The sequence below is a fragment of the Schistocerca piceifrons genome, chromosome 7 (assembly GCF_021461385.2).
Source record: "Schistocerca piceifrons isolate TAMUIC-IGC-003096 chromosome 7, iqSchPice1.1, whole genome shotgun sequence".
In the NCBI taxonomy this organism is placed as follows: Eukaryota; Metazoa; Arthropoda; class Insecta; order Orthoptera; family Acrididae; genus Schistocerca; species Schistocerca piceifrons.
In genome coordinates this window covers 22,337,149-22,354,132 of record NC_060144.1, presented here as the reverse complement: position 1 = coordinate 22,354,132, position 16,984 = coordinate 22,337,149, and the positions used below count along the sequence as shown (strand labels likewise).

Below are 16,984 nucleotides of genomic sequence, written 5' to 3'. Positions count from 1 at the left end.
ATCATAAGATCCGTTTCCAATCGAGGATATATGGGACGTCATTGGACAACCACTCCAGCGTCATCCACAACCAGAATAAACCGTCTCTGTATTGACCAACCTAATGCAACAGACATGAAGCTGTATGCCACAAACTGTCATCCGACGCCTTTAAAAGACAAGGGATGCACGTTTCAACGCTTGTGTTCAACATTCTAGAGGTTAAACCGGCTATTAATGTACAAGCACTTCACATTTGTAATGTCTTATCTCGCGCTTACATTAACCCATTATATTCCATGGTATGATTTATCATACGCTTACTCTTCTCAGGCATATTTGTTTTCAGAAGCTCTATGTCAACAACTGAAATATTTATTTTACGTTTTATTCTTAGTATGAAAGTCCATTGTTGAAACTGACAGTAGGAGCGGAGATCAGGATTCTTTATTTCCTAATGGAAAGCATTTGTTCTAGTGCTATTGACTCTGCTGCTTCTCGTAATTATAAAATTATGATGTGCTGGTTCATAATTTCGCTCATGTTATCACAGATTAGTAATTTGAATACTTAAATGCAGTTTATAAGCACAAATTGGAAAATAGTACGTTATCTGCTTCGTTGTGGTTCTGGCTTTACGTATGAACCGTGGGGTAATTTTCTCGCAGTTGGTCCGATTCATTTAAGATGTAATGTATCCTGTGATCCTACACCTGATATAATAGAACATCTCTGCACATCAAACTCGACTCCAATAGGTCTTTTTCGTAAAGTTTTTGACGCTGATTTGGTTGAGATTCTGACGAGAGAGACAGTAAAATATGCTGCTCAAAAGGGACAAAACGTACAAGTAAGTCATGATGACATCTACAAATACATCGCTATTTTGCTGTTATCTGGATATTGTAAAATCATGCATAGACGTATGTCCTGGGAGATCAGACCCGACACAAACAATGTCCTTGTTTCGGATTCTATCTCCAGGAATACGTTGGCAAAATTCATAGCATCTTTCATGACAATGATAATGACAGCATTGAAAAAGAAGATAAAGTTTATAAGGTTCGGCCATTAATTTCACATCTAAATAAGAAATTTCAAGACACCACAGAACCTCTAGTGTCAAACTTCTCCTTGGATGAGGCCATGGAGCCTTATTATGGCCACTACTTTGTGAAGCGGCTGATAAGAGACAAGTCAATTCGCTATGGTTTCAAATGGTGATGTTTAGCTACATCTAATGGATATCTCATCAAATTTGTCATTTGTCCTTTATTATTATAATGCCTTAGTTTATTAATGTAATGCAGTACAGCTATTTTGTTGATTGCACTATATGAATTTGCCATTTATACTTGATGTTTAAAAATATAATGGAGCCTAATAACACAAATAAAATGAACATTACAATTCCTGGAAATTATTATTGTACTTTTTCTTCATTTATTCGTCTAATAAATGATAATAACAAAAAATTCAACATATTACTTGTGGTAAAATTGTGTAAGGAATTGTACCCCTTACTGCCCATCGTATGATATATCATACGTTACTAAAATTATAAATTTAAGGCCGTCATCATATATTAACATTCATAATGTGATTATTAATCCTTGTGGGTAGTGGATCTGAAATCAAAATCTAAGGAAAAAATTAAGTCTGGGATTAATGGGTTAACTGGAGATTTTGCAGTGTTAATCACGTAAATGTTTTACCTAGGCACATGTATTCCGAAATTTCACTACTCTACATTAATCATTTTTTAGGGGTAGCAATTTTTTCCGTCAGGGTACTTTCACAGTATGATCCATCGTACTGCAAATTTTCATGCACAGGATAAGTGAGGGGTGCCACTAATTTCTATTAATGTTGCTGATTTCAATACTTCGTTTATTGTGAACGGAAGTGTACTCGTGTATTTTTCTGAGAGGCAAAGAAAAAAACATGAAGGTCGTAATGGAAAAAGGGGAAGAATCGTCATTTTCATGTTGGCGCTAGAAAGTGTGTGTGGAGGGGGGGGGGGGGGGGGGCGCGGTTCTAGGCGCTTCAGTCCGGAACCGCGCGACTGCCACGGTCGCAGGTTCGAATCCTGCCTCAGGCATGGATGTGTGTGATGTCTTTAGGTTGGTTAGGTTTAAGTAGTTCCAAGTTCTAGGGGACTGATGAGCTCAGATGTTAAGTCCCATAGTGTTCAGAGCCATTTGAACCATTTTTTTGTGTGTGTGCTTGTGTGCGTGCAGCGACCTATGGGTAATTACAGGCCTGTTGAATGAATTGGTAGATTTGTGTGAAATCAATTTGTTGGCACACATTATACTGTAGAACCATATCGATGGATAAACAATGCTCCTAGTAGTCCCAACACTCACACAGGAGTGGCCGACAGTGGGCAACTACAAACTGGTAACTGTGCCAACAGTGCACTGGGCTCTCCGCGTACGGCACAACCTCACGGCATCCAAATTACGCACTACACGAAATACATATCTCTTTGTTGCTCCTTTGGGTGAGCACTACTTCAAAATTCTCCGGTCTCGACAGCCATGGCACAGGACGGGCGCAGCGTGTCGCTGGCGGTCTACTCACCCTGTCTCCGTAGTTTTCGTAGAGCACTCTTGCGTACTCGACGAAGTAGTCGGCCAGCCTGGGGTTGGGCCATCCGCCGATGTCCTGCAGCTTCTGTGGGAGGTCCCAGTGGAACATAGTTATCTGGAACACACACACACTCACACTCACTCACACTGAATGTCAGCAGCAGTGCAGAGAATGTGGCAGTAGGGCGCTGTTTCTGCCCAGCGTAAACACCACAGTCTCCGTTCTCTCGTTAACGGCGGTTATTTTCGTACTCAGAATAACATATAATTATTATATGCTAACCATTCTTAGAAGAGAACATTTCTAAGAAATTTGCATCGCTATTGAATTTACTGTCTTCAGAAGCAAAGTACGAAAATAGTTTGTGACTAATTCAGGGTGGGAACGTTTCTATCGTCGGTCCTTCTCCTAATCTAAGCAAGAGCGCAGTAGCACGCTTACTTTTCTACTCTCACAGAGAGACGCGGTCAGCAGTGATATTCTCGATTCGTATTCCAGAGGGCGGAGGCTCAATTCTCCGTCCAGAGCTCCAGATTTAAGTTCCCCATGATTTCCGTAAATCTGTTAAGACGAAATCCGACAAATTCTTGCAAGGTGTTCCCCGATTTCTTTCCACATTTTCTTGAATTTGCTATTGCGATCTGTCTTTAATGGTCACCTGAACGTTAAATATCAGTCTTACTTTCTTCTCTCTGAATTCTGAATTTTTCGAGTGGACAAATCTTGTTAATTTCCGAATGTCAAGAGGTATCACAGTTGACAGTGGCACCGAAAGCATGCGACACATGTTCACAATACTCATATACTATAGACAATAAAGCCTGATTCTTACCACGGGCTCGATGTCATTTGCCAACAGTCCATCGATGACGTTGTTGTAGTAGTCGATGCCCTCCTGGTTGATGTTGTTTATGTCCCCAGTTGGGAGGATCCTGGCCCACGCTATGGACAAGCGGTAGACATCCACCTGCAACAGCACTGACACGTCACTAAAAATATAAAACTACGTACTTTATCTTATGCTGAACAGACAGTTTTGTACCTCTCATCATACGAATTGTTAAAAGTTGCTATCCCTTTAGTACACGTGCATAAAACTTTACATATTCTGATGTAAAGGTTGTGTAGCATTATTAGGTGGAATATCCCACTGGGTTGACTTAGGCTCGTGTTAAAAAGGGTATTCTTTCTCCGCGGACGACGGCCCCTTACCTTGTGGATGCATCTACATCTAAATACACTCGGTTACTCTGCAATTCGCAATTGAATGCTTTGGCGGACGGTTCATCGAACCACCTTCAAGCTCTTTCTCTACCTTTTCTCTCTCGAAGAGCGCACGGGAATTAGGAACACTTAAATGTTTCCGTGCGAGCTCTGATTTCTCTTATTTTGTCAAGATGACCATTTCTCCCTGCATAGGTGGGCACCAACAAAATATTTTCACACCCTGAGGAGAATGTTGGTGGTTGGAGTTTCATGAGAAGATCCTACCACAACGAAAAACGCGTTTGTTTTAATGACTGCCACCCCATTTCTCGTATCATATCCGTGTTTATCTCCCCCCTATTCGCGATAATGCGAGACGAGCTACCTTCTTCGAACTTTTTCGATTTCCTCCGTCAGTCCTATCTGATGCGCATCTCACATCGCTCAGCAATAGTCCAGAACAGGGCGGACGAACGTAGTGTAAGCAAACTCTTTAGTAGACCTGATGCATTTTCTAACTGTTCTGCCCAAAAATCGCAGTCTTTGATTTGCTTTCCCCACAACGTTATCTGTACGAGTATTTGAATTTGAATTATTCGTAATTGTAATCGCTAAGTACCGGTACTTAGTTAAATTTACAGCCTTTAAATTTGTGTGTATTATCCTGTAGCCGAAATTTAGCGGATTGATTTTCGTACTCATGTGGATTGCTTCACACTCTTCGTTAATTAAAGTCAGTTGCCACTTTTGTCACCATACAGAGAATTGTGTCGTATGCGTTTCTGTAGATTGTAGTTCAGTGTATAATGCAGCGCTATGTTTGTGCTGTGTGATGATGAGGAGATGTGGGACAGGCTGAAACCTGATGCCGGTACATAGCCTGCTCCCCACCTACACTCACATCTGTGTACATCTGCTAACCACCTTACGGTTCTTGGCGGAGTCTGCTTTCCCCTCTTCCTGTTCCAGTTGCGTATGGTTTGCGGGAACAACGACTGTTGGTAAACCTCCGTGAGGGCTTGAACCTACCTATTTCTCTCGAATAGGACAAGAGGGCCGCCGAGCGTAACGTTCACACCCGATGGGCGAGTCACCATCAACAGTGGCGCATGACTTCACCTAATGAATCACCTCGCAGATATTTTGAATTTAACCCAGTGCATTTGCGCAGAGACTGCCGCTCAGGAACTGTACGCCACCAAGTCTCTTCCCAACGCTGGACAAATACTGTCAGAAAATTTTCCAGCTTGCACCTTCCTGTCTTATCTTTCACATTATAATATTTCTTTTCACTCAGAGACGACGTAGCCAAATAATATTTGCTTTGCTCCGGGAAACAACAAAATATACAGGGTTTGCTTAATACAAACAAACAATGCGGAAGGCGGTATTTATATTATTAAGAATTTATTTCTGCAGAGGTAAAATTAAAATTAAAATTCAGAACGTATCAAAATATATATATAATGCATCCTTCTTGTATGACGTCCAGAAAACGAAAGACGACCATCTCGAGTCTATCCGATAAAAGAAGAAAACGGTAGCAACGATGGAGCTGCTGTGAAATAGCGTCCTACCCGAGAGAGAGATCATGATGAATCAGCGAAACAAAACAGAAAGACTGCTGTCGCTGATGTGGGAGATTTGTATATGACAATTCCTAACTTGCTACCTGTTAGAAGATACCGTGCTGGCGGTTAAAGGTGCCGTTTTAAGCACCGTAATTCGAGCACTTATCTAGTCGTTTTAGTTGGGCGCTGCAAGCCACAAACAATCACTCCGATTGCTTCAGTCTCCACAAGATGATAGAAGAACCAGCGTTTCAGACACTTTGTCTTATACTCTGCTTCGACACGGGGTGGTCAAAAACGTGGAAACACAAAACATGAAACACAGTGTCCATTGCGGTGTAGAAAAACTGTTGCCATTCAAAATAGCTTCCCGCTGTCCCGGAATGGTTAAATGCAGAAGCTGAATGGTTTTCAAAGGTATCTTTCACCGTTCGTCCCGAAAAACAGCAACAAGTTTAAGTAACGATGATGAAGGTGGATACCAACCACACTTCTCTCTAAAGTAAACACGTAAGGCTCAGTAGTAATGAGATCTGATGACTGTGGTGTCCAGGGGAGACTCGACAATTCATCCTGGTGCCCACAAAACCCGGGTCGGTGCAGGCTGTGTGAACAAGGGCCTTGGCGTTCGGAACACATCACCACTGGGAAACAAATATTGTGCCACGGCATGGACTTGATAAGCCAAAATGGTCACCCACTCCTTGGTGGTTATACGACCTTGTAGAGTAACAGTGGGGACCACAAATTATCACGATAATGGCTGCCTAAATAATTGTCAAACCCCGCAATGTTTCATTTTTGGGACGTAACGTTGGTCAGAAGTTGGACACAGTGCGAAACATGACTAATCGGACTAAATGACTTTTTTCCATTGCTGCCTAGTCCAGGTATTACGGCTTCGGCACCACGATATCCTGTTACAGACATTTGCATTGCTAATGAGCGGTTTTGGAATTCCAGTTATCCCAGAAGTTCCCTATTTACGGAGACCCTTCGTGTTGTTTTGGTGCTGACAGTTTGTAAGTGACATTCAGTTTTTCAGTGACTTTTGCAGCTTTCGTAATCTTCTTTTTAGTGATTATTCTCTTCAACGACTGTCCGTCGCGTTCAGTGAAGATACATTTCCATCCACGTTGTCACTTAGCGAGTGAAGTACTTGCTCTTTACCTCTATGCGTTATACATCTTCGATACGGCGTCTCTCAAAAGACCAGCCATTACGGCTACCTTGCTTACGGGTTCACCCACTATACGAGACCCAACAACTTGCCAGTGCTCTCAACTTAGACATATTGCAGTCCCAACTACGCAGAACACTGTCCTGAACACGACTAATGCGTGTAACGCATCGAGGGCATTCCACAGATGGCGTTCGTGGTGAGACGCAACATTGCAGGCTGCAGGCTTGGATAGCATCTCATCTACCTTTACACTGATCAGCCGGAACATTACGACCACCTACCTGACAACTGATACGGATAACAGCGGCGACGCGTCGTGGCATGAACGCAGTGAGGCCTTGCTAGATCACTGGAGGGAGCTGGTACCACATCTGCGCACACAAGTCATCTAATTTCCGTAAATTCGGGGAGGCGGGTGATGAGCTCTGACGCCACACTCGATCACGTCTGTTTTGTGTTCCATTGGGATCTGGTGAGTTAGGGGGCCAACACATCTATTGGAACTTGCCACTGTATTCCTCGAACTACTCCATCACACGCTTGGGTTTGTGATATGGCGAATTATCTTGTTGAAAAATGCTACTGCCATCGGGTAACATGAAGGGATGTACGTGATCTCTAACTGGTGTACGATAGTCCTTGGCCGTCATGGTGCCTTGCACGAGCTCCTCTGAACCCATGGCTGCCAACGTAAATGTTCTCCAGAGCACAATGGAGCCGCCGCCAGCTTGTCTCCGTCCGGCAGTACAGGTGTCAAGGAGCTGTTCACCTGGAAGACGACGGATTCGCGCTCTCTCATCGGCATGATGGAGGTATCGGGATTCATCAGACCACGCAACGCAACGCTCTGTCACTGCGCCAAGGCGATGTCGTGGTGTTAACATTGGCACATGCATGGGTCGTCGATCGCGGAGCACATCGCTATGAGTGTTCGGTGCACGGTGTGTTCAAACACACTTAAGTCTGATTTCCGGCACAGTTCACCGCCTGTCCTGTTTTACCAGTCTGCCCAGCATATGACGTCCGACATCCGTCATGAGTTGTGACCGCCCAACTTCCCGACGTCTGGACGTGGTTTCACCACGTGTTGAAGACACTCACCACAGCACTCCTGGAACACCCAATAAGTCATGCAGTTTTCGGAATGCTCCCGCCGAGCCTCCGGGTCATCACAGCCTGCCCTCGGTCAATCTCAGATAGATGGCGCGCCTTCCAATTCTACACAAGGACACCACGCTCACGCTTCGCATCATACGTTTGAGTCACTGACGAAAACTTTCACTATTGTTATTCGTATACCCGAACAACTGCAGCCTACTCCTTGTTTTAGAGGGGTGTGTAAATGTTCCATTTTCTTCCGGTACGAACTTGCAACCACCAGACACTGATTCTAACCGTTTTTCGACAAGCACCTCAGGCTTTATTGCGGAACTAGTTCATTTTTCGTGGGCCCAACACTTCCGCAGCTATCTTTATTCCTTACGCTTTGGCAGAATTATGACTGCGAATTTGTAATAAACTGGTGATCGCGTGCCTTGCACTTCTATCGTAACATATTCAAGGGCCGACTGGTGGTTCAATGTGTGTACTGGCTGTTATGGATGTACGTGTTTCTTGTGTTCCTTCTTCATAGAATACTGTATTTTCTCTACATGTGCTTTATCGTTGCTTTTATAGTACTGATTACTCTGTATGTTCGTGTAGATCGCATATCAGTAGCACACTGTTGTAGACTGTATGTCATTAACACATCATCACACATTGTGAGCCTTCAGCTGTTGGCCACGTACTCTTGCATTCATGAAACTTCCTGGCAGTCCTGCCGGACTGAGACTCGAACTCGGGACCTTTGTCTTTCGCAGGCATGTGTTCTAGCTACTTTTTTTAAAGCATTTATTGAAGGAACCATATAACACATTCCAAATACATACTGAGTACATGTACTAACCATGCACACATGTTATACATGAAATGATTTAAACAAAAACAGTCTGATCATTGCAATTATGCCGATGTTAAACAAATACAACGGAAGATTGTGTTACTGACTAAATTACCAGAAAGAATTAATCTGAATATGAAGAAAAGTTTTTTTAAAGACATTCAAACTTCTTCAAACATGAATAAATAAAAAAACTGCTCTTTGAATTACATGTGCTCCAATCTTTACAGAAGCAGTAATAGGATTTACCAGCAAGTTTGTCGGATGATTTTTAATATATTAATGCATACAAGGAAATCGTCTCCGTGAGAGACAGGTTGAGGGAAGAAACTGATCTTTAACTTTCTCAGATCAGTCAGATTAGTTATGAGCATTTCACACAATTGTAAGGAAGTTATCAAAACGTATACAGAATATGGAAGATTTATGCCCAAGGCACACAAAAACAATTTAATAATCACATTAGGAAATCTCTTAAATACTTGAGAATGGCGTAAAAGAGATGTTACCAAGTGGACTAGCCTTCAAACTATACTTTCTGGACATTAATGGAATGTTAATTATCTGCAGCGATTAGACCTATATAATAGATCTTTCACTGGAAAACTGACTTACACATCACAGTGCAAAAATGAACAGGGCAATTTGCCAGCCATTGAATATTACATTGTATCAGATACAGTATTATGGTTTTAACCAGTCGATAAAGACATTTCCATAAAAACTGACAATTTTCGTATTTATACTGTAAACCAATAATGCAGCTTTATTGTTTTTTTTTTTTTTTACACTATTGGAAGCACAATCTGACTGTCACGTAAGTTCTGAACCTTAGCTTATAAAGTTTCAAAAACTACTTTCTGAAGAAGAGAAAGCACCCACAAAACATTTACAGTAAAAATATAAATCATATCCTTAAGGGAGCCACAATACATTACTGTCAACACCGTCTTCTTTTTTTTTTTATATAACCAATGCCCATACGTTCAAATTTAATTTTTAACATAGTACTGAACTTTTTCTTATGATTCGAATACCTTCTACTGTTGCGGTATTCACACAGCATGTGTACCTTGAACTCTATGGTGCTGTCGGATCCTAGATTGTTAATCAAGTAATTAACGAAATTTCCCAGCAATCAGTACACAGCATTGTTTTTTGCCTCTGGGAAACAGCGTGCTTCAGGCCTGTGTATCAATGACAGCGATATACTCTCAGGGGATGTCGTTGTAGTCAGAGCTGTTTGCTCTCGGATCCACTTCCAATTATTCATGTGACCGATGCAAGTGTATCTATGAATTATTGAGTCAACGAGATGGCATTGTTGACATAAATTTGTTTCACAGAGTCCGATTGCGTACAGTCTTTCATTGGTGCTATGTTGTTGACTGTCTTGTACCACGAAATTTTTATATTAGACGTGAGCACAATTCTACTAATGTTCTTCCAAATCTCAGTGCAATCAGTGTTTGGAAACTGCCGTTGTATGTTCTTCCTTCCTTCGCTTTTCTTTCGTTCCCGCATTATCGGTCTTGATGTCAAGTGTCGTGACTGTCTGATTTCGGCACTTACATAACTGAACTCAACATAGAAAACATTCACATGCTGTAAACGACTGTTGATATTCTGCACATCAGTCGGGGAAAGCAGTCTTCGAGTTTTAGTGATCTCGAAAAGTTGGCTGGTTATGCTTTCTCGCGATTCTCTTATTAAATTGACTTGCCTTTTGGTAAAAAGTGCAGAGGCTTTATCCGTTATATCAGTTAATCCTAGTCCACCATTTTTAGGATCTAAAGTGCCTACTTTAGCAGTTACTCTGAACACTTTACTTTTCCACAAAAAGTTTGTGATTCTGGACGTTATTCTCCCTGCTGTCATTCTCTGTATTGGAAACAGCTGGGCCGTACAATAAGCAAGGATGCATAAGTTGATATACTTTGTTCTTTGAACTTGGTTCATATATCGAATTAAATTCTCTATAACGGCTCCTTGCACTTTATCTGCTGCAACTTTCCAATTTAAAGCCGTCATTTTCATCGGGTATGCTGTCAGGGTGATCCCAAGTGTTTTATGTTGTCGGACTAATTTTGCCCACGCGACGTTGATATTATCAAAACCTCTGAGATCTAACATCTTACTTTTTTCGTTTGCATTGGCTCCAGATGCTCTACAGTACGTATCAATCACTGCTGCTAGCGTGGTTACCTCTTCATTATTCCTTATAATAACCCCTATATCGTCAGCATAGCCTCTTATAACTGTTTTATTTCCTGATAATGTTAAGTTAAGCCTTTTAATCCAGCGTGGACACGTCGGAAGAAAGGTTAAAGTGAAATGGCGAAGAGCTACATGGACAGAGGATTTCCTTGAGGAACGCCTCGTTTTATTGTTGACAGTTCACCGCTATTTTGGCATTTATCCCAGTTGCTGTGTTCTTTATCAACTGTATGACCCTATCGTTTATACCTATGTTCTTCAATGTCTGTAGAAGATATTCATGATTTACTACATGGAAGGCTTATAAAAACCTAAAAAAACATAAAGCACACTTTATGGTTGTTACAGATAATAATTTTATCTGTAAGGCATGAAATTCTCTTGTTTACTATTCTAGCTATTAATTTATAATCAGAATTCAGCATTGAAACTGGACGAAAATTATTTAAATCTTTGTTTCCATTATTTTTTGGCACGAGAACAATTTTACTCTCCTTAAACTCAGTCGGAATCATTTTACCCTGAATAACTTCATTCAACAATGTCCGTGATTTTCGCACTCACTATTTGCCAGTTACGGATGTAAAACTCTGCTGGCGGACCATCCGATTCTGGGGATTTTTTTGGTGGTGAGGCGCACAGAGTCTCATACACGTCTTCTTCACTCACTACCTCGACAAAATTTTCGTTGTCATCTTCTGTCGGCTGTGGGGCTAGGATGTCAAGGAATTCTTCCAAGGAAGCATCACTACTTTGATGTACAGAATAGAGCTCGCAATAATAGCGATAAATCTCGTCCATGATATCTTGCTGGATTCTGAGAATCTTACCATTTTTTGTTCGAATTTCATCAATAAAAGCCCTCCTTCCATTTTTCTTATGCTTCACTAAATGATACAGGGAAGTAGTTTCGTCTTCTGACGCCGAATTTGCCTTCGATTTTGTGTTCAACCCTTCCATTTGATTTCTCATGATATTAAGTAACTTGGCTTTGACCTTTTTGAGGTCTGCTATCCGACGTAACGAACCTGCTGAAACCTTATCATATAGACCTCTCAAAACGGAATAGTAATATTCTATAGTGCATTTCATTTCTCTTGCACTCTGGGCACTGTATTGAATAAGAACCTTCCTCGACTTTGGCTTCGCCATTTTAACCCACCAGTCGATAGCAGTGGCATATCTACTATGAGCACGCAGGCATATTGGCCGTGTTTCTTTAATCAGGTCTTCTAAATGATGACTTACTAACAAGGAAGTGTTCAAATTCCTCTGAGTCTTGAATCGGCGAACTGGCTATCTTCTTAGATTTATGCGAGCTAAGACACTTGAATGGTCTGAAAAAAGTACGTAGGAATGCTTTCTACTTTTTTCACGGAAGTTTCAATATTTTTATAAATATCTAATATATCAATTCTGAAACGAGATGTTGCCGTGACATAAGTGAACTCAAAAATGGAGGGGTATTTGATATCCCATAGATCCTTTAATTCTAAACCAGTATCTAGTTGTTTTAGTTCATTTGAGAAATTAAAATTAGGTAACCGAACTTTTCGATTTAAATCACAATTAAAATCACCTACAAGTAATAACTATCTTGGATTTCTCCTTAACAAGTATATCAGTTCATATTTGAAGAAACATGCCCTGTCAGCTCGGTGAGAACTTCCTGAAGGGGCATACAAGTTGATGATAGTCACATCATAAATATTTAGTGCTATTCCCTTCCGGATTCCAGTCGTTCCACCTCACTTACTGGAATCCCTTCCCTCACCAAAACAGCTGTTCCAACGCTTGTTTCGTGAGGCACGTTAATGTAACTGACATAACCGGGAATGACTAAACCCGACATTAGAACTTCTTGTAACAGGGCAATATAAGTCGCGGATTCGTACAAAAATTCCTTAAGTGCCGATATTTCAAACCAGACGTAATCTTATTTATCTTTACAGTGGTGACAGAATAAGACTACGTCATTGCGCTGTCACTATATAGTTACTTATTTATTAATGGCAACAACAGCAAACGTTGACAGGTACATAAAGTTTAATTTTACTTGCCTATCTAGTTAAATATTTACGTATAGTTTAGTTTTACTTTTGGCACAAATTTTATACACATTTTTAAGTTGTGAAAATTACTAACTTAATATTATTGACTACTTTAACTGATATAATTGCAAGTTAAAAATAAGACGGATACATTTAATCATAGTTCAATATCTAATGATTGAATAACTAACAGCAGAGGGAGTAGCATTAATGAAGTCACTGTATGGTCCAGGGTACTTCCTCTGAGGACAGTCTCTAACAATATGTTGAACAATTTGTTCTTGGGTCCCACAGTCACAGGCTGGAGAGTCTCGGCGTCCTCACTTGTGCATCTGGCGTGGCCAGTTCTTATTCTGCTGAGTCTTATCCAGTCACTTCCCTGCAGAAGAAATCCTGGTAGGCTGGCAGTTGGGTCTTGATCACCTTGATGTGCTGTTGTTGCAGCATTCCACCTCTTACACCACTCTTCTTTAATGTCGAACTTCTCATCGTTCCTTCCATTATGCCACAGTGGATTGCGAGATTTTAAGCGGTCTGGGGGAGGGTTGTTTAAGACTGTATGAACTGGGAGGTCTTGTGGGTAGTCGGGGTGGTGTAGTTTCCTCCATTCTCGGTTGGTTGCTTCTTAAGGTCGGAATTCAGGTGGTGGGACGCTGCTGACGCTGTGCAGCCAGGGGATCGGGGTGGATTTTCATGTGCCCGTAGTAATCCTCATTCGCTCGTTCAGCTGTACGTCCAGCTTGCTCGTGTGGGCACTATGTGGCCACACTGGAGCACAGTATTCGGCAACTGGGAACATCAGCGTAAGTACCGTAGTACGTAGACTCGATGCGTCGGCACCCCATGGTGTACCAGCTAGTTTCTTTACTATATTGTTTCGGGCCTTTAGTTTTTGGCTTGTTTTTTCCAAGGTTTTTTTATATGTCAGAGACCGATCTAGTGTGGCACCCAAGTATTTAGACTGCCAATTATGTCTAACCTTTTGTTGGCGGAAGTTCACATTCAGCTGCTGGTTTGCAATTCTGTTGTTTAGATGGAATGAGCAGCCTTTTGTCTTTGCTGCATTTCGCTGGAGTCTCCGTGCTTTGTAGTATGTATTGAGAGTTTCTAAGTCTCTAGATAACATAGTTCCTCCTTCCTCGAGTGTGCTGGTTTGTATGGCTATGGCAAGGTCGTCGGCATAGCAATACTTTTCTCTAGCAGTGTTTGACAAGTCACTGGTGTTCAGATTGAAAAGAAGGGCGCAAGGACGGACCCTTGTGGGTACCAATTTTTCAACGACTTGCTAACCTTAAAGTAACGGTTGGTTAACATATTTTTCACAAGTGTCGTCTGTTTCTTACTTGGGACATGCTTTTTTAACTTCAGCAGGAGTCCATCTAGCGACGCTGTGTCATATGCTTCTGATAGATCAACAAAGGCCACTGATGTCTTTAGTTTCTTTTGGAATCCAGCCTCAGTGTTGGACGTCAAGGCTAGGACCTGCTCACAGCAGCTCCGCTTGCTTCTGAATCCAGCTTAATGTGTTGGGGTTACGTTGTTTATTATTCCTTGTACTCTGTTATGGACGAGTCGTTCCAGTAGTTCGAAGCACACGCTCAACAGTGCAGTTGGTCGGTAACTTGATGGGTCATGTACTGGCTTTCCAGATTTGAGGATTGCTAATGTGTGTGCGATCTAGAACTGTTGAGGCACCCTTCCGGTCTTGAGTATATCAGCCAAGTTCCTCCATCCTTCGGCTTTTCTCATGTTCAGTGTTTTGATGGCCTCATTTATATCTCTTTCAGAAAAGGGTCTGCGAATGTGGTGTTATCATGGAGGTGCCTATTGACTTCATTCAGCTCGTTCTTTACTTTTTCTTTCATGGTTGTGTCTACAGGGACCTTCTCAGCTCTTGATTTTATGTATAGTGCCAGTTCTGATGGCGTTATCTTCGGTTGCTGATTGCAGACGTTGTTTGCAGTGCCAATTTTTCTTAATAATCCCCATGCCTTTCTGTATGAATGAGTGAAATTTAAACTACGCGTCAGGTCCATCCATTTCTGCTTTCTTGCTTCATTTAGCTGTTCTAGTATTATTTTATCAGTATCAGGGTTTTCAGTTTGTTGGTGTTCTGCATACAAGTTTTCTATTATGTGGCTCCAGCAAGAGGTGTATTGTTTCCTGAGCCCTCGAGGTATATTACGTTTGGCTGCACCAATTATGATTCCCACGAATCTTTTGTAGTGCGACGTGTAGACAACCTCCAAAGTGGTGTACCCCGGACAACGGACTGCTAAGACAGGGCTTCGATTAAATCTATACTACCGGCAACCATACTAGACCAGTCTCTCATGGCTACTCAAGACGACGGCACAAGAAAACAAACTACAACAAAGGCTCTTCTAAGAGCTAGACAAAGAGTATGCAGAATTTTGGACAAAGTAATAGTATATTACAAATCATTATATAGTTGTTTTGATGAACTAATTTAGTATCCTGTGGGTCAGGGTTCAGTTAAACTATTAACAGTTTTCTCGGAAGACTGAACATGGAATAACACTTCAATCAGTATATTAGTTACTGTCTCGTTTTTTTCTACTTCTGAGGTTTTCTCTTGTACCGCTAGCAGGCTGATTTCCTTGTAAACTTCCTGATTTTTCCTCCAATGATTCGTGTAGGACCGTCTCGTACCGAACATTCTGTGGGCTTGGGTCGCCCTTTCCGGATTTTCCCTTCCCTTGGTTACGAGCTACATTCACATTTGTTTGCGTTTTGATTTTACTTCGCGGCTCATCTGGGGCAGTAGCAGACGCTATCGCAATTTCTGTCGCTGGCGCCTGCCCTGCGGTGTTGCCCGTAATTTCATTTTGGCCACCACTTCCTTGTCCTTTATTAATACCATTTACTTCCTGATCGAGGGAAACAAATGGAGACGGCAGTTTTGCAACCTCTCCTTGAATTTGTTTATTAAAAGATAGCTGCTGATCTTTGCAGTCTGCTACTTCACCTGTGGTTTCTTGCAAATTAAGACTGACTACACCCACTTCATTTTCTGGTACCATATGGTTATTACCTTTCTGTTCATCAGTTTCCATTCGCATTCTGCCTTCCGGTTCCTCTGCCTCCTCATCGCACTGTTTTTGCTTGCGAACTGAGGGAGTTGTACAGGTCAGCTCGTCCTCTGAACAACTATCGTTTGTCTCCAGAAGTCGTTTTTTTGGTTGCATTTCATTTTCACGAGTGGTGGTGACAGGGTTCCCCTTTGTTGTTAACGGGAGAAATTGACTGTTATCGTGAAGGGAGACATGAGCTTGGCCCGCTGCGTTAACATCCTCAACCAGTTGATCCGTGCTATTCTTTGGTAATAGATCATTTAAGGTAAGTTTCTGACGCCGTATCAAATCACTTTTAAGAACAACAGTTTGTCACGGACATTCCTGCCTGCAGTGGCCTGTTTCGTTACATATGTGACATGTAGCTTCCTGACCTGTACAAACAATTTGTGCCTTATACCCACAAACAGTTCTGTGAGACGTAATATTTGTCTTAACGTCCATCGCTACACAGCGGCCCCCGCTGAAACATTGCAGTTTAAAGCGAGGCGACCATCTTTCATTTGCAATTGATTTCATGTCTCCGTAGTTTGAAAGAGCTTCCATAATCTCATCATTTTCAGTTTCAATGGGAAGATTCAAGACACGAACGGTTTTGTAATCAATGTCAGTTCTGTAGATAGAAACCTTACTTTTATAACCATTTCTATGCACAAAATCTACGTCATAGCCGCACTTTCGTAATACTTTATCATCAGTCGCAGCACTGAATAACTTGACAAAAACGCAGTACTTTTCCTGATCCAGTTGCCAGGTAGGGACGGTTTCAGAGTTGAGACAAATTATCTGTGTAATCCAGTCATCTGTTTCCAGGGATGTAGGCTGAACAGGAAGGTATTCCTTGTCAAAAGCAAATACCAGAATATTGTCCCTGAGGTTTGTAGCCCTGGTTAATCCAGCGAATAAATTTCGGTTAAACAACCGAAATTCCAATTAGCAGCAGCATGACCAGCAGGAGCGATCAGATCACAAGGAATATGAACGAACACGGAGATTAACGGACGGCCAGCACTCGGCGAAGCACAAGTACAGCGATGTAAACACAGAGGTGCAGCGCAACAGTAAACAACGTCCACTAGCAAGCGTGGCTGGAACGGAACTGTGACTGAGCTACCCAAGCACGACTCACGACCCGTCCTCACAGC

The 16,984-nt window shown here is 41.8% G+C and overlaps 1 protein-coding gene across 1 annotated transcript in view; it reads right to left on the bottom strand.

The window, feature by feature from the left end:
* The window catches only part of LOC124805396 (myrosinase 1-like), a 110,068-nt gene that overhangs the window by 67,859 nt on the left and 25,225 nt on the right, over window positions 1-16,984 (bottom strand). The window contains exons 3-4 of the mRNA XM_047265958.1: window positions 3,407-3,541; window positions 2,566-2,688 (exon numbers count right to left, since the gene is read on the bottom strand). Coding sequence (XP_047121914.1) covers window positions 2,566-2,688; window positions 3,407-3,541 — 258 coding nt within the window. The remainder of the gene's footprint in view (window positions 1-2,565; window positions 2,689-3,406; window positions 3,542-16,984) is intronic.